General features: G+C 49.1%; 1 protein-coding gene across 3 annotated transcripts; it reads left to right on the top strand.

Annotated features, from left to right (window-relative positions):
- The first annotated feature begins 3,623 nt into the window (after positions 1-3,623).
- On the top strand, positions 3,624-23,961 carry Lss (lanosterol synthase). 3 transcript variants are annotated; one of them, XM_023716008.1, is made up of 22 exons: positions 3,624-3,692; positions 3,822-3,996; positions 4,699-4,837; positions 6,161-6,269; positions 7,162-7,283; positions 8,639-8,735; positions 11,371-11,506; positions 12,072-12,180; positions 12,525-12,643; positions 13,607-13,704; positions 14,290-14,317; positions 15,367-15,423; positions 16,070-16,099; positions 16,944-16,994; positions 17,178-17,327; positions 17,787-17,883; positions 18,447-18,552; positions 19,931-19,996; positions 20,370-20,450; positions 21,036-21,206; positions 22,353-22,431; positions 22,815-23,961. In XM_023716008.1, exons 1-22 carry the CDS (start codon positions 3,679-3,681, stop codon positions 22,944-22,946), a joined length of 2,166 nt encoding a protein of 721 aa, XP_023571776.1. In that variant the 5' UTR covers positions 3,624-3,678; the 3' UTR covers positions 22,947-23,961. The 3 variants fall into 3 exon arrangements, with proteins under 3 accessions (XP_023571776.1, XP_004631873.1, XP_023571777.1); XM_004631816.2 differs by having other exon boundaries at positions 16,028-16,099; XM_023716009.1 differs by lacking the exon at positions 16,070-16,099.
- The last annotated feature ends 469 nt before the right edge of the window (positions 23,962-24,430 follow it).

Below are 24,430 nucleotides of genomic sequence, written 5' to 3'. Positions count from 1 at the left end.
GGGAGAGTTGTGAGGTTCGAACTCCAGCAACCTGAGGCTGACAGCTTTGTGGAAGCAGCCACTTAAAGGACTGAGCTAGGGCCAGGCCCCCCTCCACTTTTTTTTTTAAGGGAGTACAAATTAAAAAATTACAAATGATACAGAATTTCACTTAATATGAATTTCACAATATTTGTTGTAATAACAGTGATTCTTCCAACCAGTTATTCATATTACCAGATATATGCATGTAACATGGGAAGAAAAAAAAGAAATGGGGCCGGCCAAATAGCTCAGTGGATTAAAGAACCTGCAAGCAGGCACAGGGGCCGGGGGATCAATCCCCTGGCCTGCTGTGCCGGCCCTGCCCCCAGGGCATGCTGAGATGGCAATTGAGATGTGGGCATGGTGGCATGCGCCTGTAACCACAGCTCTTGGGAGGCTGTAAAAAAGTGGAGCACTACAAGTCAGATCTAGTAGTGAGACCCTGAGCACTGTGTAGACCCTTCCCTAAAATACAAATAAAGTGTTTAAGAAATTAAGAAAAAAAATACAATTGAGAAAAGACAAAACAATTATCTGCTCCTTTTCACAGACCAGCAGAAGTATATAGTACAGTTCTCCAAACCATGCTGCTTATATGCCTAGATTAATCTCTTTCCCCCCACTCTCCTATGCTCAGCTCAGTAATTCATTTTGAATACATTCATTTTCTCTCCCCAGTATCTCTTGTGCCTTTCAAATTCCATTTTTCTCTTTCAGGTTCTCACATTAAGGAGACAATATGATGTTTGTACATGTGGGTCTGATTTATTTCACTTAAGAGTATGTTCTCTAGTTGTATCCATTTACCATCAAAAGACTCAAATTTATCCTGTTTTATAGCTCAATAATATTCCATTGTGTAAAAATACCACATCTTTATCTGTTCTTCAGTTGATGGGCATATGGATTGTTTCCTGTATTTAGCTATGACAGGTTGCGCTGCTATAAACATAGGTGCACGTATATCACTGTGGTATGAGGTTTTCAGTTCTTCTGGAAAAATACCCAGGAGGGGAATAGCTGGCTTGAATGGTATGTCCAATCCTAGCTTTTGAAGGAAATCTCCACACTGATTTCCATAGTGGTTGTACCAGTCTGCACTCCCACCAACAGTGGAGAAGGGTTCCTTTTTCTCTACAGCCCCTCCAGCATTTGTCATTGGCTGACTTCTTGATGTTGGCCATTCTCTCTGGGGTGAGATGGAATCTCAATGTTTTAATTTGTGTTTCTTGAATGACTAATGATATTGAACATCTTTCATATATTTACTTGCCATGGTATTCCTCTAAGAAGTGTATATTCATCTCAGATGCCCATTTTTGGATTGGGTTTTTTAATGTGGGACCCAATTTTTAAAAATTCTTTATATCAACATTTCTACCTAATGAACATCACTATTAAAACATGTCCCTGGGGACCGGGGAGATGGCTCAGTAGAATAAGTGCTTCCCTGATAAGCACAAGGGCCTGAGTTCAATCCCCAGTTCTGAAGAAAAAAAAAAAAAAAAGTCCCAGTCTATGTTGAAATTTCCAAACTAACCTTCCCTGTTTGAGTAAATGCCACTCTAGAACTACCTCTCAGAACCTCTGTGTTCAGACTTGGTAGGATAGAGTGAGATAAATTTTTTTCCTATGATTTTCTCTAGAAATTTATTTCTGAATTCACAGATCAATTTTATTTTTTCTTAATATATTAGGGTACTATTATTTTACTCATAAAAATTCCAGTCCTGTATCAACTTGATCCCTTTCTAGTCAAAACCTCTCCCCTCACCTAGCTCCCCCCAACACACACACTTATCTAGCTTTGTCAGATTCAACATTCGAGATTATGGATGTTAGGTCCTCACAATTAGGTCCCTCCCAAACCAAAGAGAAAAACTAGACTACCACTGTGTTCAAGTAGGATGTCTCCTCACTCAGCCCAAGCGAATAAAATAAATGTTTTATCAGGATGGCTCCCAGGTCTTGTTTTTAGGCTTACAAGAAACTGTAAAGGCTGGCCAAGTTGAGACTGGGTGTGGTGGCATAAACAGGCAGATCACTAGAGTTCGACCTAGTGATGAGACCCTGAACACCCTGTAGACCCTTCCCTAAAATACAAAAAAGGAAACAAAAAACTCAGTAAATCTATAGAATTTCATGCTGTGAATCAGCAGAATACCACTATCATCCTTCCCTAACTCTACAGGGCTCAGACCCACCAATGACCACTAACACCCTCTCCCATACCTAAGTTAGTCTATAAACTACTTCTCTTCCTTTGTTTGTGGTCAACAGCCTTTTCCCTCTTGACCAGGCTGAACCAAGGCTAAAATAAAGATACCATCTCTTTTTGCTTCAATCTTGCTTGTCCCAATGGTCTCAGTCACACCTCAGGGTCTAGCTTGACAATGGCGTGAGCTCCTTACTCCCAATTTTTTAAAATGTATTTAGTATAGGGTGTACAGGGTCTCACTACACTGATTGGACTTGTGATTCTCCTGTTTTCAGCCTACAAAACACTGGGATTACAGGTATGTGCCAATACGCCCAGTGTCAATCACCATCTCAGAGCTGGGGGTTGGGCCGGCACAGCACGCCTGGGATTAAACCCCAGTTGCTATGCCTGGCTAAGCAGGCACTTTAGTCCAGATGAGCTATCTGGCTGGGTCATCCCATTCTTTTTCTTTTTTTCTTTTAAGCCGCTGAGCTATCTATCACCTGGCCCCTGGCCCATTCTTAATGTTTCTTCTTAGGAGGGACTTCAGGCTTCTGTTTCTGGAGAAATGAAATGACTTATTCACTTATTAGTGAATCTGGGTGGGAGAACAGAGGGTCTCATGTGCTCAGGATTCTTTGAGGTCTCCATATGGCACTCAAATTCCTGGCACTGCAGGGGAACTTGATGGCTCAGCGGTAAGGAGATGTTGGTCTGGTTTAGGTGTGAGTCAGTTATGACTTGCTCTAAGAAGCTTGTTCTCCCAATTATTTACTTGTGGCAAGGTTATTTCCAGATGTGCCCATTTTGCTGCTGTCTTAATTTCTTCCGAGCTGGGACAGAAGAGGGGAGCGTCCTGATGTCCATACCCGACACTCCACGGGGTAGACATGTGGGTGCTCCATCTTCAGCTTCCAGTGTGACTAGCCCAGGATCTCAGCCATGTAGCTCCAGGCGGGATGCTCAGAGAAGACAGAACTCCAGAGCTAGGTGCAGAGCGCCACCTGGCGAGCTCTTGTGGGACGAAGACCTGGGGACTTGGGGCGCGGCCTGGATCCCGCCCCGCCCCTCCCCACCTTGCCCTGCCCTGCCCCGCTCGCAGTCTTTTCCTGTCTCCTCGAGTACCTGACGCCTGAGGCTCCCCCCAAGCCCTTCTTCCCCTCTTGCTCACTCACCTCAAGACGCCGCGCGCCTCCAGGACAGCTTTGTTCTGAGGCAACCCGCAAGCCGGCCCCGCCCCTGACTCCGCCCCCTAGCCCTCCTCTTCGCGTGGAGCGTCGCTCGCTCGACCATTGCCGTAGCTGGGCGCGCCCTGGGCTTACTGAGCGGAGCTCTGATTGGCTGTACGAGCGTCAGCCCACCGGGTTGGGATCATCTGCCGAGGCGTGCGCCTGCGCAGTTTGCAGAGCGGCTATTCAAGTGGTCGCGTGGCAGCTCGCGGTCCTGGTGCAGTCATGACAGAGGGGACGTATGTCCTAGGGTTGGAGGGCGCTGAGGGATTTGGTGCACGAGGGAGTGGGGTGCACGAAGGGTGGCGGGGGCGCGGGGCGGGGCGGGAAGGCCGGACTCCATTCACCCACTGCGCTGGTCCGCCCAGGTGCCTACGGCGTCGTGGAGGACCGTACAAAACGGAGCCCGCCACGGACCTCAGCCGCTGGCGGCTCCACAGCGAGTTAGGGCGGCAGACGTGGACGTACTTCCCCCAGGGCGAGGGCGAGGCTCCGGAGCGCGTACAGAGCGGCCTAGAGGCGCACTCGCTGGGGCTGGACACAGTGAGTGGTGTGGGCGGCGCGCAGGGCTTCCCTGTCGGGGAGCGGGTGAGGGAGCCCAGCCGCGTCGCGTGAGGAACAGCCCACGTTATTTTCGGCACTTTATTTTATTTATTTATTTATTTATTTTGGCCGAACCGGGGATTGAACTCAGGCTCTTGCACTTGCCAGGGAAGCGCTTATTCCACCGAGCCGTCTCCCTGGCCCCTTGGCACTTTATTTTGAAATTAATTTAGATTGACAGAAGAATTGGAGGGATAGTTGCGATTTTGTTTTTATTCGCAAAAGGAACTTGTTTGATACGATGTGAAACTCACAGTAGGAATGAACTGAGTGCTCTCTCAAGCTCTAACCACCATCCCCCAGCCAACACCTCCTGTGCCAGCCTGCATGGGCATCAGTGCCAGCCCCACACCCTGTAGGTGTTGGGCTTGTTCAAGACATAATGGGGAAGTTGTGAAGAAATTTGCAGATCCCAAACTAAAGTAAAACCGTGCAACTGGCCTTTTTATTTGCTGATATGTTATACGAAACTAAAGTAAAACCGTGCAACTGGCCTTTTTATTTGCTGAGGTGTAATACTGTCATCAAATGCTTGCAGCGGGGACTTCAAATCACTAATTTGACTTGGATTATATGGAAGGAGGGATCTTCCGGCCCCATCACAGAAAATGTCAGTTCTCATATTTTTTTCTCTCTTTGTAGAAGAATTACTTTAAAGACTTGCCCAAAGCTCACACAGCCCACGAAGGGGCTCTGAACGGTGTAACATTTTATGTGGGGCTGCAGGCTGAGGACGGGCACTGGACTGGTGATTATGGTGGCCCACTCTTCCTCCTTCCAGGTAGGAGTATGTTGCCCCAGCATGAGGGCAAGATTACCTTGGATCATCCTTAAGACCCTGCCGTGGGGTAGCAAATCAATGTCATGTGCACATTTGTTATTAAGAGCTCTAAAACACTCCTAAATCACTGTTCTAGGCTCTTGATGAGACAGGTTTAAACCCAGAAGCAATGACCACAGGGTGCTTGCTCTGGGCAATTTGATGCTGGTACCAGTAGGAAAGAAGGCACAGCTGGCCCAGTGTAGGGTGGCAAGCACTCTGAACTCTGATAGGGCAGCAAAGCAAGTTAGGAGGGCATCTGAGTCCCAGTGCAGATTGGGAAGCGCTCTATACATGGAAGACCCAGCCTATGTGGAGGCGTGTTAGTGGGTGGGTTTGTAGATGGGGTGCTGGTTCCAGGGAACAGCATGAGTTCTGTAATACCTTCTGTGAGCTCATTCCAAAGAGTGGCTGAGAGAGTTCTGGCAGGGACCTTTAGGTTCTGGCTGGTGAGTGGTGATAAAATTGCAGTTGAGCTCCAGGACATTGACCTGATTTGGCTGGACAGGAGTATCTTGCATCCTCTACAGAAACAATCTTGTAATCTAGAGTTCTTCCTAGAATTTGTGCACCAAGCCTCTTTCCCCCACTGATGGTGTAAGGATACTATTTCAGTGCTGTGAATTCTTATACAAATACTGTATGAGTTTGCTTCTGTGTTAATTCTGCTCCAGGACCTTGTGATGATGGAACTTCTACATGAGGGCTGGGGATAAGTGAGGCCCAGAGCACCATAGCATGTTCAAGAAGACCAAGCTAAGAAGAAAGTTTCTTTGTGTACAGTGTTGTCTCCCCCTCATTTACAAAGGGTGCAAACTTCCAAAAAGTTTATAAAACCGGAAATACAAATAAGCACTAGAAGTTGCTTCATCCTGTATGATCACTTAGTATTTGGTGTTTGTTTCCTCGGTGGTCATTAGAGCAAGACTTAGTTTCTCCTTGTGGTCCACTGATCTTGAATGCTTACTCCTCTTGGGCTTTTAGCACACTCATGGTAGACATCCTGTGTAATGTTTGGTGTTTCTGTGGCCCAGACTTTGCTGTGGAAGCCAGGCATGGCTCAGTGGGTTCTGTGGGCCCTGTGTGGGGAATGCCATCTGTGTTGCTGCTGGCACTTTTGAAATGTGTTCCTAAAGTTCTTTATCCAACCCAAAAGAAATTGCCTTCCTGGGCTCAATTCCATGGGAAGGAGATCCATGGGGACAGTTCCCTGTTTAGGTGGGCGTCGTCAAGAAAAAAGAGGCCTGGTTTTAGCAGTGCTGAGCCATCTTTCTTGTTACACAGGCCTTCTGATCACGTGCCACATAGCACAGATCCCTTTGCCAGCTGGATACAGAGAGGAGATAGTGCGGTACCTGTGGTCAGTGCAGCTCCCTGATGGTGGCTGGGGCCTGTGAGTATGCCCAACTGCGTACATGTACAAGTATACATGCATGTGTTTTTGTGTAGGCAGTCTTCTGGTTTCCAGGCAGCTGTTGAGAGGTGGGATGACTGAAGCTGTGGGCTTTGAGTGAAGTGGAATAAAGAGGGGAATGGGCTCACAGTTACGTGTAAGCTGGATTTCTCTTTTTACATGGTACTATAAATGGGTTTCATGGTCCAGAAAGGGCCTTTGACCTACCTCCTATGTGAAAGCTATCAGTGTTTCATCATTGAGGCAGAAAAACCTGCCTTCAGCTGTGGTAGCAAGGTGCCCAGCAGTGTCTGTCTCAGTGTGCTTTTTTTTATTTATTTATTTATTTATTTTTGGCAGAACAGGGAATTGAACTCAGGCCCTTGTGCTTGCCAGGGAAGTGCTTATTCTACTGAGCCATGTCCCCAGCCCTCAGTGTGCTTTTCTGATGTGGGGCATACTCTGGGAGCAGGAACCCTGCCTGCACAGACTGTGCTGGGATGGATGTGTTTATTTATGTGTGGGAGGTGAGCAAAAGGGTGGGACAGGTGGTTTCCAAGATTGTGGAGCAGCTCAGAAATCAGGAGAGGTAAGTAAACTTTTCATAGTGATGTGTGTTGGTTGAAGGTCTAGGTTTCTTAGGCAAATTTCACTGCCAGTATTACTTTATTTTTGTTATTTAAACTGGCAGCTTTTTTTTTTTTTTTTGGTCCTGGGGATTGAATCCAGAGCCTTTGCACTGAGTTACAAAGCCATTTTTATTTTGAGATGGAGTCCTGCTGGACCTGCTTCATCTTATAAGAATGATGGGATTACAGGCCTATGTACCATGCCTGGCTTTTATTTGTTAGAAGACAAATATCATATTCTCACCAGTCTGATGCTCCCACAGGCACATTGAGGACAAATCCACAGTGTTTGGGACTGCTCTGAACTATGTGGCTCTCAGAATCCTGGGTGTTGGGCCTGATGAGCCCAATATGGTACGTGCCCGGAACATCCTTCACAAAAAAGGTACAGTACTTCATAAGAAAGATAAAAGAAAAATTTTGTTATACCAGTGTTACAAAGTTTTGCAAATGTCAGTCAGAAAGATGCACCTTCAGTGGAAATACTAGGAAAAATATACAAAGAATCTGTCTAAATATATGCAGAAATTTTTTTTTTTTAAAATTTTTATTTATTTATTTTTACATTTTATTTATTGTGTGTGTGGCCAGTTCAGCCCACCTGTGGGCGGGGCTGGCTGGCATATGGTGCTGGGGGATCGAACCGTGGTCCCTGTGCTTTGCCAAGCTTGTTCCAAGTAGGTGCTTTAGACCACTGAGCCATCTCTCCAGCCCCTATGCAGAAATTTTTATTGCTTCATTTTTTAAAAAGCAAGATAAATACAACCTGGGAATTCCTTGTCTCCTGAATTGGGAAAACGTAAAAACCTCGTCTCGCCTCAGGGCTCCTGTGTCCTGCACCCTTTCATCCCACTTTCCACCCCCTACTTTGCAGCTTTGCAAACTCCTACTTACTCTTTAGCGTGTAATCTCAAATGTCGCTTCATTAGGATTTCTTTGTGAAATGTATTCTGAACACATGTTCATGAAATCCAATACTCTTTGTATTGTTATATTTAATTCTTTGTATTGTTGTATTTAATTCATTGTCAGTACATTGAGTTCCCAGGGTGTGCTTCCCTCCAGCACTCCTGGTATCTGCCTGTTAGGGGAACATGTTTGGGTCACATTTTGCCTAGTAGTTACCTGGATCTTTTTTGACTTTAACACACGTGGGTTAGGGCCAGGACTTTCTCATAAAATGTGTCCAACTCAGTGTTGCTGTGCACTGTACTGACACCAGCTCCTGCTAGGGGAGGCCCTGGATATGGACCAAGAATGTCAGATCTGCTCTGGCATCTGGCCTATTAATCACTTGTGCTGCACCGTCTCAGGTGGGAAAGAACAGACTGCTTAGGCTTGGTCTAAGAGGGAGACCCAAATGTGCCTCCCTCTTATGTCCAGGCATGTGTGGTCACCTCCCACTGCATACATCTGGGCCCTTCCATCTCCTGAGCGTGAGGTGGCATACTTACTCATTCCCAGGTAGTGTTTTGTGTTCTTTTCTGGAGGCAAGAGCTGCAAACAGCTCTCTTGGGTCTGAATGTACTCCTGGGAAAGTTGCTGGCTTTACCCAGCTGTTTTGGTGTCCTTGGTTGCTCTGGAACCCACTTGTCACCTGGAGTTTGCAGGATCTGCAGCAGGCTGCTCTCAGCTGGTATGAAAAGTGGCTCACGTGACCCTTTAGGCCAGTCTTTATGGGTCGAGCCGGGCTGGCTCTGCTGACTGGAGGCAGATGACATGGACCTGTTTTCTTCTTAGGTGGTGCTGTGGCCATCCCTTCCTGGGGGAAGTTCTGGCTGGCAGTCATGAACGTTTACAGCTGGGAAGGCCTCAATACCCTGTTCCCTGAGATGTGGTATGCCTTCCCTTGCCAGTCATATCGCCTACCCTTGAAGATGGGTGGGCTGTGTGGGGTAGGTCAGGCCCCCACTAGAGGCTCTTCCCCCGCTAAATCACACAGATGTATGAAATCAGAATTGCCTCTTGGGCAGGAGGGAGTGGGAGAGGCACTGAATCTGGTCATAGAACCCAGGTTGTGTGGGCTCAGATGTGGAGCAATACTAGAACCCATGATGTGATATAGCCCAGGCTTTGTGAGGTACAGCGTAGCCCATATCTGATAATTAATTATAGAAAATTTTGAGCATATGTAAGTGAAGAGGCAAATTTCTATTCACCCTGGGCTGTCATGTGGTAACTGCATCTGTCCTTCCTGTTGCCTGCTTTGGAGTGAATGTTTAAAAGTCCTGGATATTACTCCATTTGTGAGTGTATCTGTGTGCATCTTTAGGTTTGGTTCAATGAAACTATTCCTTAGATTTTCTTTTTTCTGTTTTTTTTTTTTTTTTTTAAAGATCCTGCTGTGTAGTACAGGCTGGTTTTGAACTCACTGTGTAGCCCAGGGGGGCCTTGAACTCCTGGAGATCTTCCTGTCTTAGCCTCTCAAGTGCTGGGATTACAGCTGTGCCACAATGACCACTCATTCCTTAGAATTTCATATCTACTGCCAATATCTATTGATGTTTTATAAACAATGGATGAAAGCTGTGGACCATTCCCCAGAAAGCACTTACATATATACATTTACCCCAGCGTTACAAAGTGTGATCAGAATATACAGAAATATACAGTGAATATTTTAATTTCCGAAACTTATTACAGGGCCGGTGAGATAGCTCAGTGGACTAAAGGGCCTGCTTAGGCAAGTTTAGACAAGCACAAGGACCTAAATTCAATCCCCAGCATCACATGCTGAGCCAGCCCTGCCCCCAGGTGGGCTGAGCCAGCCAGAGTCCATGTGTGGTGGCACATGCTTGTAATCCCAGCACTGGGGAGGCTAAAAGCAGGAGGATTACCATGAGTCCAAGCTGCATAGTGAGACCATGCAACAACCAAAAACATTAAAAAATAAAATAAAACTTATAGTAAGTACTACATTATCATTAATCCCTATAATGTACTTTGCTTGGCTTCAAACATTTTTCTCAGATTTGCTGTGTTAAAGCTTCTAGTGCAAAGTCAAAATGACCATGAAAGGTAACAATTTTGAATCAGTTCAGAACATCAAGGGAGCTAAAACAGCACAACTAAAGAGCTGGTGAAAGGTTTTTAGAACAGCTTTAAGAAATAGCAAGGACAATGGAATACTTGTTTTAAAGTCGAGCAGGCAAATAATTATAGGGAGATTAATAACAATGTTTTATGCTATTTAATTTTTTAAAATTTAAATGTTCAACATATGTTATGATCATACCTCATATACATATTGGGAATTGGGACCCCAGAACTTCAGATCCTAGGTGTAACCCCTGATGTGTCCCTGGAGTACTATAGAAATAGGTGTTAGGGCCCTGTAGTAGGTGACTTGGTGGAGGAAGGCAGGAAGTAAAGGGGCCACTAAGAGTGAATGGCTGAGTCCTGAAATAAGGACTTAGCTCCACAGCCAGGATGGGTGGTTATAAGTGGGAGGGCTGGCAGGTGCTGGGTGAGGGGTGGCATGTACTGCCTGTGTATGGTGCAAGTGGAATGCTTTTACCTATTGGAGAAATGCCCTCGGCCATATTGGCATTCAGTCATCCACTACTGGGAACTGGCTGGGCTTGACCTGCTGTCTGAAGAAGGCCATGAGAAGAGTGGTCACTGTGGCCACCAGGGTGGGAGGCTTGGGTTCTGGAGGCTAGGGTTGGGGGATGTGTTTGGTTTGTGTTTCTGCATGGCATGACTGTTGGTCATTGATGGGCTGCACTGTCACTAGTGTCCTGCTGCTCCTTACTAGAGTTGGTTTGGGGAGTGGGTTAGAGATTGAATGATGGGGTAGAGTGGAGGACCAGAGAACTTGCGTCAGTCCAGCTTTGCAAAATTATACTCAGGGTATAAAACCTGCCCTTTGTAGTGAATGAATGAGAGCCCTCAAGAGAGCACAAGAAACTGAGGTCTATTGCTCACATTAAGAGAACAGGAAGTGTCGCAAGATTGGAAGCGTGAGTGGAAGGATAGGAGCAGGTCATGTGCACATTGCTCCTGTGTAAGTAGATACTGAGGTATAGGGACTGAGGCTCTGAGGTCAACAGGCTTACATTTCTATCAGGTTTTGTGTGTGTGTGTGTGTGTGGTACTGAGGATCCTAATCCAGGGAATTCTATACTGGCCCCAACCATTGCTCTTTTTATTTTTTATTTTGAGTCAGGGTCTTTCTAACTTGCCTGGTCTGGCCTGAAACTTGCAATCTTTTTGCCCTAGCCTCCTATGCAACTGGAATTATGGGCAGGCAACACTGGTCCAAGCAGGTCTAAAGTTTTTAAAGTACACTTTAAACCACAGATAGTCACCTCTTGGAACACCAAATCCTGGGTTGTTAGTTCCTTGGAAGGTGACCACATAGGTTTCACTGCATCCATAGGAATGTGTTTACATTTAGGACCCACAGCACAAAGTGGACAGTGGGGCAGACAGTGTCCTTGACACTCTCACTGACATATACTGTCTTCCAGGCTGTTTCCTTCCTGGATGCCTGCACACCCCTCCACTCTCTGGTGTCACTGCCGGCAGGTCTACCTGCCCATGAGCTACTGCTATGCTACCCGCCTAAGTGCCTCAGAGGACCCACTAGTTCAGAGCCTTCGTCAGGTAAGCCCTCCAACCCTGAGGGTCCTTGTTACAGAAGACCCATAAGGCTCAGGAAGACAGATGACACACAGTCTCTGGGGCTGGGGTCCACACACTGAGAGCCCTGTGGAGCTTCACCTTCCTGTACTGTAAATAGTAAGAAACAAACTCTGGCCAGAGGGACCTGTGCTATGGGCCGAGCAGCTATTTCCCAGTGTTCTGGGGCCATGGAGAATTTGTGAGCTTTAGGATGTGCATGCTCAACCTCCTGAGCAGTCCTGACCGACATGTATAATTATGTCCTTGGAAATAGCCCTGCTATGGGGTGGAATAGAGGATGGGGTTTGGACTTTGCCCTTAGGAATGAAGAGAGGGTGGGTGTCAGGCTACTCCTCAGAGTAGCCCCCATATAGCTGACCCATCTGGGTCTCACCCCACCGTGGTTATTTGGTAAGTGTTCCTCAACCTATGGGAAGGGCATGACCCAGTGGCCCAGGGCTTGCAATTGGAGGATACTCATGGCTAGAGTCAGGTTGGCTGTGTATCTGACGCCCTGCCAGTGGTAAAGGTTCCACCTACTTTCCAGGAGCTCTATGTGGAAGACTATGCCAGCATCAACTGGCCAGCGCAGAGGAACAACGTGTGTCCTGATGAGCTGTACACACCACACAGCTGGCTGCTTCGCACAGTGTATGGTAGGTGCACCATAAGGCAATGGACCTGGGCTGCCGGGGTCAGCGAGTCTCTCACTAGCTCATTGATGGTGTTTATGGCACTGAATAGCCACGTCTGCTGGGCCCTGTCCTGAGCAACACTGAGGACTACCTGGGTGTGATTTTTTCATGAGGAGGCCCCCTAGGTACCACCTTGGCAGGGCAGAGGAGGAGGCCCAAGCAAGGATGGATTGAGGAGCTGGGGAAGGAGAGGCTCACATTCTGCTTCCTGCTCGAGGGCTATGCGTACACCCTGCGTGGGAACGGAAGGTTGGGGCCAGAACATCCCTGCATGTCTGGTGCCCACTAACACTGCTGTCCTGTAGCACTCCTCAACCTGTATGAGCGCTTCCATAGCACCCACCTGCGGCAATGGGCCATCAAGATGCTGTACGAGCACATCACAGCTGATGACCGCTTCACCAAGAGCATCAGCATTGGTCCGGTCAGTGCCCTGCCCCCTCTGGCCCCTGTCTCCACATAGTCCCTGGGGGCAGAAAGGACCTAGTTGGTGCTCAGAAGCTAACTAGGCGATGAGTGCACACAAGTGCTTTTGGGAGGAGGTCTGTTTAGAGGACTTCTGTCCTCATTCCCTTTGCCCTGGGCTCAGTGAAGCTACCTGGCCCCATCAGTTCGCCCTCCCCTATCAGCTCACCCTCCCATTCCCACACCTGACTCTTACATGGATGTTTGGATATGTGCTTCTTGAGGCTACCTCAGTTTCCTGACCAACTGGAAGGGGTTGATTCCTCCCCTGATTCTTAGTCCCTATTACAGAGTTTTTGGGTTTTTTTTGAACAAAGGATTGAACTCAGGCCCTTGCGCTTGCCAGGCAAGTGCTTATTCTATTGAGCCATCTCCCTGGCCCTATCACAGATAGTTGACCCTCTGCCCTCTTAAAGAATTTAGAGGTATCCAGGGTGGGTGTTGCAGGGCTTTTGTGTTCCATTACTGATCTTGGGGCTAATCTTGCTTTGCCTTCTGGCACTGTGGTGTCTGGTAGAAGCCAAATGCAATGTGCATATACCGTGCCTGGAGCCATGTTCTCAGTGGTCAGGGCACAGAACTGAGAACAGGCAGGGCTACTAAGGACCTGGGAGGAAGCTGGCACATGGCTGGAATGCAGCTGGGCTGTTGCCAGTGGGCTATATGGGCTACCCATGAGTTCTCTGGGCAAACCACCAGACACCAAGCCTCCCCACCTGTGGGTACATAGGCCCTCCTAATCTAGCCTCGCTAGGTGAAGCTCTTGGTGCAGCAAGTTGGCTCTTGCTTGACCTTGGCTAATCCTGGCCTGGGTCTGAGTTGTTTCTTGGACACAGCTGTGCATCTGGTGCACTTAGTAAGCTCCCAGGTGCCCTGGCTTAGAAATGAGGTATACAGGCCTTGACAGCCATGTCTGCCACAGATCTCGAAAACCATCAACATGCTTGTGCGCTGGGCTGTGGATGGGCCAGCCTCGTTTGCGTTCCAGGAACACGTTTCCAGGATACGTGATTACCTGTGGTGAGTGTGGTCAGGAAGTGGCTGGGCAATGGTGGTGAGTGCTGACTAAAGACATGCAAGCTTATGTGATAATGGGTCTCCTACCCTACAGTATCAGCCCCTGGAAAAACTAGAACCAGTATGGAAGTGATGAGTGTGGAAGTTGTCTGTATGGGAGAATTTACCACCTAGCAGAAACTTCAGATGGTTTTGGGAGGCAGAGAGACCTAGGAAGCGTGTGGATGGGTAGAGCAGGACCAAATTAGTATGAAGAAGCTTATGATGGGGAGGTTGTCAGCACTGTCTGGCCAGAAGTTGGAGCCATGAGGGCCATGGCAGGAAGCCATGCATGTGTGGAGGCAGTCTGTCTTCTGGCAGTGTGGTATTGAATGAGGCCAGCAGGGTGAGTAGGCCTAAGGCTTGCACTGCCCCGTATGAGTTTCTGTCTCATCTCTTACTGAGTGTGGTCCTTATGCCTGTGAGCCAGTGGAGTGGTGATGAAGTTGATGCTAGCCTTGGGAAAGCTATGGGAACTCCTGAGGGAGGCCTGAGGGGTATATGGCTGTGGCTATGGGTTGTCCCTGATATGGACTTTTCTCCTCACAGGTTGGGCCTTGATGGTATGAAAATGCAGGTGAGGACTTTGTGACCTTGGGCATTGGTTGCTGAGATTCAAAAGTGACTCTTCACAGAGTAGATAAGCAATGCACAAAAGGAGAGGTAGAGTTACCCCCCAGTGCTCCAGTCTGTGCAGGGCAAGGGGCACCTCAGGTGCTTCAGTCTCTGAGGTCACTACCTTTTTTTGCAGGTCCAGCTTTAGTTGTAGTGTCTACTCTGCCCGTTTGTGTGAAACTACTACAATGACAGGCCCAAATGTGGCCCCGATCCTGCAGAAACACTTATTTTGTACCTATGACAGGCTGGTGTGGGCCTTTCTTCCCTGCAGTCATTTGGAGGGTTCTCCCAGAAAATCACTGGGGCTTTGTTCTCAGCTCTTGGCCCCTGGGATCTCTTTGGTCATCCCTGCAGCTGTGGGAGGACAGGAGAGGTCAGTGGGTGTGGCCAGACCTGGGAGCAGCATGCAGACATCTTCCTGTGAAAGTCAGTGTTAAGGAAATGGATACATAACTACTCAGAGTGAGAACACAGGTTTGCTGGACACAGCAGAAGTGTATGGACAGCATCTTTGTAGACCCTTCCTGGGCAGAGTAGCCAGCAGGTGCATTCCTCTCTGGACAGAGGTACCTGTTTGGTTCTTGGCCCCTAAAGAAGCATTCATGGGCAAGTTCACGGGAGAGCTGGTCCTGTGACCATCCTGTGGACTGAGACCCTAGGGCTCTATCAGACATTTCAGAGGACCCTGAACAACGCTTACTGGAACCTGACTTGTCCCTCCTGAACTGAGATCAGGTGTTGTCTAGGGAACACAGACTCTAGTCTGTGATTAGAAGTGGGCATTTCTGGTCATCCTATGATGGGTGCATTGCTGTGGGAGAAATGTGGGATCCTGTGAGGGAAGATCCAATCCTAGAAATGCCTTGAGTCACTGTGCTGGCTGGTGGCCCATGAAGGCAGGTTCTTCTTAGGCCCTTACTAGCCGCAGGACTCAGCCTGGAGTGGTACGTCAGTTGATAGGTGGATGGTGTGGCCGCAGCAGCTATAACACCTGTCCTTTGCTTTCAGGGCACCAATGGCTCACAGACATGGGATACCTCTTTTGCCATCCAGGCTCTGCTGGAGGTATGTGGCTGCAGTGCCCACTTCACCTTCTTGTATATGGGACTGCATGTCTCCTGTGAGGGACCTAGCTCTGTGACCACACACTGCCCTTGCTCTCACAAGGCTGGCACCAGAACCTTTGCATGTGACACAAAGGAGGTACTGGCTTTGTCTGGCCACCTTGGATATGGGCTGGGTCTAGGTTTTGAGAGGGCAACCTGAGAAGCCAGTTAGGGAGCTGGGCAGGCAGGTGCCCCAGGCAACAGGGTACAAGGCTCTTAGAACCTCTGTAGCTGGCTGTGTTTAAAGCAGTGTTGAAGGAGAATGAGAGTATGGTGTTGGGGGAGACCTGGGGGTATTTTTGACCAGATGGGGCTATCTGAGGAAGGTCCTTTAGGGGATGTCTGGGGTCTCCTGGGGGACAGGCTGGCTTCTGTCGAGGGCAGTATGTCTTACTTCAGTTTTCAGACATGTCTCCTTGACTTATGTCTTGGAAGGTAAGTGTACCAAAACTTCCCATAATTCTCCAGAGATGTATGTCACTTTGTTTCTGGTTCCCAGCTGTGGCAGAAGTCACCAGGACATTGGGGGTTTGGCTCAGCTGTGCTGTGCTGCTGTCTTCCAGGCAGGTGCACACCACAAGTCCGAATTCTTGTCCTGTTTGCAGAAGGCACATGCATTCTTACGGCTCTCACAGGTGAGGCCAGTGCCCCCTGCCCAGCTTGCTTAGGTTGGTGTTCTTCTCTTCCACATTGCCCTCTTTCCCTCTGCTGCCTTCAACCACTGTAGTCATCCCAGACCTGCTCTTGACATGGACTGCAGTACTCGTACCTAGTGGGAACTTCTACCCCTCATGCTGGAGTGGTGTGCAGGGGTTGGGACAGCCTGTGGTGCAGCCAGGAACTGCATTCCTGAGCCTGGAGGCTGTTTTCATCCTGGCACATTTAAGTGGCCTCAGGCCAGTGAAGATGACACCAGCCTGTGACTGTCACCTCCTAGGGGCCTTGTACAGACTCTGATCTGCCAGTTCTTCACAGAGGCTGATGGATGTTTTCATTGTGTTGCTCCTGCCTGCATCCCCCATTGTGTGTTCTGCTGCCCTGTGCTGACCCCACCCTGTAGCCACAGTGACCACCTTCAGCTTGGGCCCCTTATGCCCCATTTTTCTGTCCTCAGAGCTCACTAGGATGCTGCTTCTCTCTCTGGGGCTGGGGGTTGGGGAGCACAGCAGGAGTGCTGCTGCTTGCATGAACTGTGAACACATGGTCATGGAAATGAGGCTGGACCCTGACCACACCCGCAGGTCATCAGCACTCACTGGAGAGCAGAAGGACTGTAAAGCTGGGGTGAGAGAATAGGTTGTTCAGTGCCCTGGCAGCTCTGCTCAGAGTGATCGGGTTGTGGAACTGGTGCCTTACCAGTGCCTTGCTGCCCTGCTTGTGTTGGGACTACTAGTATATCTGGCTCCCAGATTGCAGTGTGGGATCTCTGGTGACAGTGTATCTCTGTGCTTTCCACTTATGCTCCTTGGTGCTGCACAGGTCCCAGACAACCCTCCCAGCTATCAGAAGTACTACCGACAGCTAAACAAGGTATGTGTGTGTCACCCTGCTTCAGGCTTCCTCCAGCCTGAAGGCATCCAGAGAAAGGTTGCAGCCCTGGGAATCCCAGTGTTGGAGCTCGAGCCTGCCTTGATATACCTGGGCTGCTGTGCAAACAGAGGCTTTAGGGAGGAGGAATACTGTGTCTATAGATGTTCACGCCCCACTCCACAGGGTGGCTTCTGCTTCAGTACCCTGGACTGTAGCTGGATTGTGGCTGACTGCACAGCTGAAGCTTTGAAGGCTGTCTTGCTTCTGCAGGAGAAGTGTCCCTCTATCACTGAGCACATCCCCAAAGAGCAGCTCTGCGATGCCGTGGCTGTGGTGAGCTCACTCCTGTACCTGCCGTCATGTCCTGTAAACGTGTGCTCACCTTCTGACTGGGCAGTTGGGCCAGGCTGGGGCCTGTGGTTCTGGAGACTGTAGAGCCTACCTCTGCATTCTGGTTCCCCTGGTGTCCTTTGGGAGGGCTGGTCTGCCTGGGTGTCCAAAAGGAAAGACTTTTTGCATAAACTCCTTTCAATACACCTGGCCCTAGAGCTTAGGTCCTGCTGCGTCATTGTTCACAGGTGAATCGGTATCTTGGGGCCTGTCACCAGATGGCTACACAAGGTCATGGCTATAGCTGCATTGACCACTGGAAAGCTTAATCAGCATGCAGATCAGATCACTGGCTCCCACTCCTATCCTGTTAGCTATCAACCCTGGGGTGCTTCAAGAAATCTCTGTTAGGACCTATGGGCTCTGAGCATGCGCCATTCTCAGAATTTCTTCTGGTTTTAGTTGCTGAACATGAGGAATCCTGATGGAGGGTTTGCCACCTATGAGACTACTCGTGGGGGGCTTTTGCTGGAACTGCTTAACCCCTCAGAGGTCTTCGGTGAGTGTCCTAGGCAGCAGTGCGGTGCATAGATCTGGGCTGATGTGGTAGAGCCACCCTGGGAGTCCCCGTGCTAGGGATAAAGGGCTATGATCTGTTCCAGGACTTTGGGTGGGATTTACGCCCAACTCTGGTTCCAGGGTGGGCCAGGTCTTGCTTGTCCATAGGAAGCCATCATGCATCCTGAGTACCTCCATGCAGCCCCTGGCACCTGCAGGGAGTTATGGGTAACTTCAAAGGCCAGGCTATGTCTGCTTGTCACCACAAAGGTTCTGGTCTGGCAGGAGGGGTGCTTTTTTCCTGAGAGACCTTTGGGTACCTACTGTAGCCTCCTTTCAGGTCTGTCACATAGGTATTTGAGGTGGGCTGCAGCTATCCGCTGTGTTCCTTGTCTTGATGGAACCTGCTTCTTGCCTTGCATGGCACAGGTGTGCAAGTATTTTGCCCCTTGTGGTCGTATTGCTTGGACAGGTTGGGGTGACCTCTGGGCACAGGTTCTGAATGACCTGATCGGAGTCAGAGGCTCTGGTTGACAGTGGATCTCATGAGCCTCCCTCTCCCAGGGCACGTCATGATTGACTACACGTATGTGGAGTGCACCTCAGCAGTGATGCAGGCATTGAAGTATTTCCACAAGAATTACCCAGACCACAGGGCGGCAGAGATCAAGTAAGGAGGGCCAAGGCATAGTATACCTCCTGTGTGGCCATGCCCCCATTGAGCATGTCACAAATGAGAGGCCCTGGCCACCTCAGCAGGGCAACTGAAGAGAGTGGCTTCTTTAAACATGGGAGTGAGCTGGGGCTTTTTGGGAGGCTAAAGTAAGGATTGCAAGTTTAGGACCAGAATGATTAATGGGCATGGTGGCACACACCTAAAATTCCAGCACTCAGGAGGTTGAGGCAGGATTGCCATGAGTTCAAGGCCAGTCTGGGTAAGTTTGAGACCATCTTGAACTACAAAGCAAAACCTCGTCTCAAAAAGATAAACCAAAACCCAGAATGGGAGATTTAGCAAGATCCTGTCTCATAATTAAATAAAATAAGTAAAGTCAGAATCCCACACTAGAGACTGTGGCAGGAGGCCAACCTGAGAATACATAGTGAAACCATCTTTCAAAAACCTGAACACCCTACCCCACCAAAAAGAAAGGGCCAGGGACTGAGGAAGCAGCTCAGTGGTAGAGAGCTTCTAGGTTCCCTCCTCAGTGCTGAAGAAAAGAGAGCCCAACACCCACGCCTTGCCGCTTCTAGTATCCCTGAATTTTGAGCAACAGGGTGAAGTAGGGTGAAGATAGCAATTGTAATACAAAAACAGGTTCTTTTTCTTATCTTAATGTTAAAAAGAAGTGTATACATCTCATCTACACAAATCCAAATAAGTGACAGTTAAGACAGTGGGCAGTCTTTTACACCTAGAGGCAGCTACCACTCAGAGAAGAGAATAGGCCTTGCTGTAGTGCTCAGCTGTGGAGGGGTCACCCCTGCCCTGTTCTCCTTGCCTCCCCAGCTGAGGGACTGCCCACCTGACTTCAGTCATGGCTCACCCTTGCTCATTTTAATTGTGTAATAAGTAGAACCCATAGGTGACTAGCTGAAGCTGATGGCAGCAAGGATCATCTGCTCTGATCATTGATTGTGCAGGTGTCATGTTACTCATTTACCTGTCATTGACTTCTGTGTGTGTGTCAGAGAGAGATACTGAGGATTTATTTTGAGATGGGATCTTGCCAAATTGCCTAGAATATGCTAGTGATCCTACTGTATCAGCTTGCCAGAGTGCTGTGCCATCATACTCAGCTTGTTGATCCTGTGTCCAACATGGGCATCATCCTTAGGTCTACTTTTCTCACATTTTTTTCCCTAGAACTCTTGACAGTCTGCTTCCCTTTCCGATGTTCTATAGCTGCTCCTTTTCCCCTTCTGTCTGAATATTTTGAACTGTTTTCTAAGGGAGACTATAGCCACTCTGAGATATGGCAAGGTAGAATTGGGTAAGAACCATAGTTTTTCTGGAATGTGCATGGAGCTGACTGCCTGTGTTGCAGGGAGACCCTGGAGCAGGGCCTAGCATTCTGCCGGCAGAAGCAGCGAACTGATGGCTCCTGGGAGGGGTAAGTGTGTGCCAAGCTGAGTGTGGGGTGCTAGCATGTGTGGGTGCAGATGTGTGTGGGGCAAGGACCTGTGTGCTGCACCAGCTCTCTGACTTCCTAGCATACTCTGACTTTTCCTGATGTGAGTGCTCACGTGGCAGCAACTGGGCGGTGTATGCTTGAGTGTGATTGTTTTTCCTTGCTTGTACAGTGGTTGTATCTGGTGGCTGAGCAGGTGGCATTGCTGCTACTGAAATGGTGTGGCTGTCTGAGGGGTGGATATATGCTTTTCTGATGATAGAAACAGCCTTACTGTCTGTGCGGTGCCCCAGTGTGCCCAGGCAGAGTACCTGTGCCCTGGACACAGGCAGAGGCCTTTCCCTTCTCCCTCTAGCTCCTGGGGTGTTTGTTTCACCTATGGTACCTGGTTTGGCCTGGAAGCTTTTGCCTGCATGGGGCATACCTATCAAGATGGGTAAGTGTTTTTTCCTTTGGTGTTTGATTTTTTTTTTTTTTTTAACAGATAGAGATAGATCGATCAATCAATCGATTGATATTTTAAAATAATGGGATAGAATCATTATCTCTGGAAATGTGAGTTCCAGGTGGGAATGAAGATGTTTTCCTAGCCTTGGCTCTGGACTACCTCACAGAACTTTAACACTCAGACCCTCCCTACAATGCCTGACTCCCTACCCCAAGTAGGAAAGAGCTAGGATCCAGGCCACTTGCTGGGGCAGAAGAAAGGGTGAGGCCTCAGGTCTAAGCCCTACCTCTAGCTGCTTACCAGCTCTGGATACAGTGGGTGTTGGAAGCAAGGAGCACTGGGCTTGGTTTGGTGCAGCATGGACACTCCTAAACATGTCTTCAAGTGCCCTTAGATACTGGGACTGCCATGCCAATGAGGCCATCTGTTGCCCCAGAGCATTTCTCTCTGTTCCTACAGCTCAAGAGGCAGGTCTGTTTGTCCTCATCTGTAGGTCCCTCCCCAGGACCCTAAGGTAGCCAGACCTGACAGGTGGACTCCCTGGGAAAGGATCCTAACTCCTGGTTTCTGTAGGGTTGCCTGTGCAGAGGTCTCCCAGGCCTGCAACTTCCTGCTGTCCCAGCAGATGACTGATGGAGGCTGGGGGGAGGACTTTGAATCTTGTGAGCAGCGGCGTTACGTGCAGAGTGCCCAGTCCCAGATCCACAACACCTGCTGGGCCCTGATGGGACTGATGGCTGTCAGGTAGGGGCTCAGATGGAGTGGAAGGGAGAATGGGTGGCCTAGGCTGAGTATAGATGTGGGAGAGGATGATGCCATGGGGCTCTGCTGCCACTCTAGGGACAGAAGTACTTCCATGAGGTCTGTTGTGCTGGTATTTGGGCAAGGTGGCATCCCATCTACCTGAATGGGGCCCTGCAGAGATTTGTCTCTTGCAGAACAAGGGAAGGGAGGTCCGAGTTGCTTCCCAGTGTGGCAGTGGTGGCTGCCTTGTTGGTGAGAGCACAGGTATCTGCAGCTGCCCTGGGCCTCTTGTGTACATCACTGGTACCAAGCTGCATGCATGCAGGTGTGTACTTGGAGACAGGTGCACATGCACACAGGCAGGGCACAATTACAGATGTGGGTGCTCTAATCTGTGCTGCCCTGTTAAATGAGCCATTTGAAGAATCTTTTCTAAAATCCCCTCATTCGGTATGACCAAATGCATCAGAGCCTGGGAGCCCAAGGGCAGGACACAAGGGCTTCTCCTGGTTGGTCCCTCTTAGTTGTCCCTTGTCCTCTTGTCCTGCTGAGCCCAATATATATATATTGGGGAAGGGTCTACAGGGTGTTCAGGTCTCACTACTAGATCAGACTTACAGTGATTCTCCTGTTTACAACCTCCCAAGTGCTGGGATTACAGGTGTGCACCACCATGCCCAGTGTCAATTGCCATGTGAGTGCGCCCGGGGGGAGGGGTTGGAACAGCAAGCCTGGGGATCGAACCCCCAGCCCCTGCACCTGCTTGCAGGCACTTTAATCCACTGAGCTATTTGGCCGGCCCTCTGCTGAGCCTTGATCCTCGTTTCACCCTTGCCTATGTGTGTGTCAGTGTGCTAGGCACATAGGAGGATTAACCTTTTCCAGGGAACTGATAGAACCTTGTTCCAGGCCACATCAGCCATATCTTTTAGGCTCGCCCGTGCCCCTTTCTGCTCACCTGTGTGCTTCCATGGCCTGCCTTCTCAGTGTTCCCAGGATGAGGATGTACAGGCTGGTTAGTCCTGTGCACCATTACTGTAGCATTTGCGGTTCTGTTCTTGCACTGATTGCACAAGGGTGAAGACAAAGGTTTATGCTGAGGAGCATGCCAGGCCACGAGGCTTCATCAGTCTCCTCTTTTCCCAGGCATCCTGACGTGGAGGCCCAAGAGAGAGGAGTCAGGTGTTTGCTTGAGAAGCAGCTCCCCAATGGCGACTGGCCTCAGGTGTGTGAAGAGTATGAGACCAATCACTGACCTTCAGCATGCATGTGGGACTGTACCACACCCCTACACCATGTCCTTCTTGGAGTAGTTTGAGGATTTGGGATGAGTGAACCCAGCTTGCCAGAGGCCTGTGAGGGTGGTGGGGCTGAGACAGGTTGCCAGGTCCCAAGTGAATCTCAGAGAAGTCTGACAAAAGCTGTGTGAAGGCTTCAGGGTGAGTCTGAGTATGAGATTCAGTGGGAAAACTGACTTTCTGCAGCCCTCTGCCCTTGTTCATTAAGCTTTCTTTTGGTGCACTTACCCTGAACTGGGCAGCTCTATGGTCAGGGGCTATAGTCTAAGGCAAGCCCTCAGCCTTTGTGGTCATTTCTGTGTCTTTCCAGGAGAACATCTCTGGGGTCTTCAACAAGTCCTGCGCTATCAGCTACACAAGCTACAGGAACATCTTCCCCATCTGGACCCTTGGCCGCTTTGCCAATCTGTACCCCGAGAGAACCTTGGCTGGCCACCCTTGAGTGCTACCTGCCAATAGTGGGTGGGGGCTGGGTGTTGATTTCTCACAAGTTCCATGCAAGACAGGTGTCTTGGCCAGTTGGTGGTGCTCCCTGTCACCCTGCCTTGGCCTCCAGCCCCTTGTTTTCTCCTGTGGACAGGAATCGGGAACCAGGATAGAACACGGATGGGTACAGTCAACTTTAGACATTTGATCATCAGTATAGGTTTAGTTTTAAGACTAATTAGAATGAAGGAAACAAGATGAACTGTGGCCCCTAATGCACTGCACCTTCTGGAGGATTTTCTTAACCAGTCACTGTCCTTGAGAGCAGCTGTGACAGCTCTACTTCTTACCTGGGGTTGCTGTGGAGCAGCTTTGGGGCCACTACTGCATCATTTGTGTGCTGGGCCAAGGGATGAGCAGCAACCCTATGATGCTGGTGGAGCTGGTGGATGAGGGATGAGCCAAATGGGTGTGGGCTGGGGCCCTCCCTTGTTCTCTGTGGATGCCCCAGGACTTTGAGTATGGGAGGGGAAGATCCCAGTGTCTTGCACTTCAGGATCCTTATAGTTGTCACATACAGGGAGGCTGTGTGTAGCAGGAAGGAGGGGTGGAATGGTCACAGTGATTACCGCCATCTCTAGAACCCTGTGACCAGGAGAATGCCAGGGCCCTTTAAGGCTCTTAATCCCCCTGCCAAGTGTGTACTGAGCTGAGTTGTAAGGGACAGATTTCTGGGGTGATTCCTCTTAGAGTACACTCTGAATCCTGAATTCTAACTCTGCCTGATCTACCTATAGAGCTGTTTCTCTGGGGTTGTTCCAAAGGCTTTGGGCCACTTTCTGCCCAGCCCTTGGAGCCCCAGCTGTCATAGCCACATGTGTGACAGTTCTGGCTGTGCCTCAGGTACAACATATATTTTTCTCCACACTGATCTTTCTAGGCACAGAACTCTGGGAGCGCTGTGGCAGAAAGATTGCAAGTTCTTTTGTATTTTAGGGAAGGGTCTACAGGGTATTAGGGTCTCACTACTAGATCAGACTCATAGTGATCCGCCTGTTTACAGCCTCCCAAGTTCCCAAGTGCTGGGATTACAGGTGTGCTTCACCAGGTCCAGTCTCAATTGCTATCTCAGCACACCGTGGGGGCAGGGCCAGCACAGCAGGCCCAGGGATTGAACCCCCAGCCCCTGTGCCTGCTTGCAGGTGCTTTAATCCACTAAGCTGTTTGGCTGGCCCAAGACTGCAAGTTCTATCCCAGCCTATGTGACTTAGTGAGAACCTATCTCATAAAAATAAGAGAGCTGGGGAATCTTAACTCAGTGTGAAGGCCCTAGGTTCAGTCTCCGGTGTTCAAAAAATAAAAGTGGATCAAAGATCTTAATACAAAATGTAAAATTATAAAAGGAAACCTAGAAGACCTGGAGTTTGCTGATTTTTTTTTAATACTGTTTTGTTTTTGTAATTATTTTATTTTATTTATTTGTGTGTGTGTGTGTGTGTG

The sequence above is a fragment of the Octodon degus genome, unplaced genomic scaffold (genome assembly GCF_000260255.1).
Source record: "Octodon degus isolate 3935 unplaced genomic scaffold, OctDeg1.0 scaffold00045, whole genome shotgun sequence".
Classification (NCBI taxonomy): Eukaryota; Metazoa; Chordata; class Mammalia; order Rodentia; family Octodontidae; genus Octodon; species Octodon degus.
The sequence above is the reverse complement of the archived record's forward strand: the minus strand, read 5'-3'. Positions and strand labels throughout refer to the sequence as shown.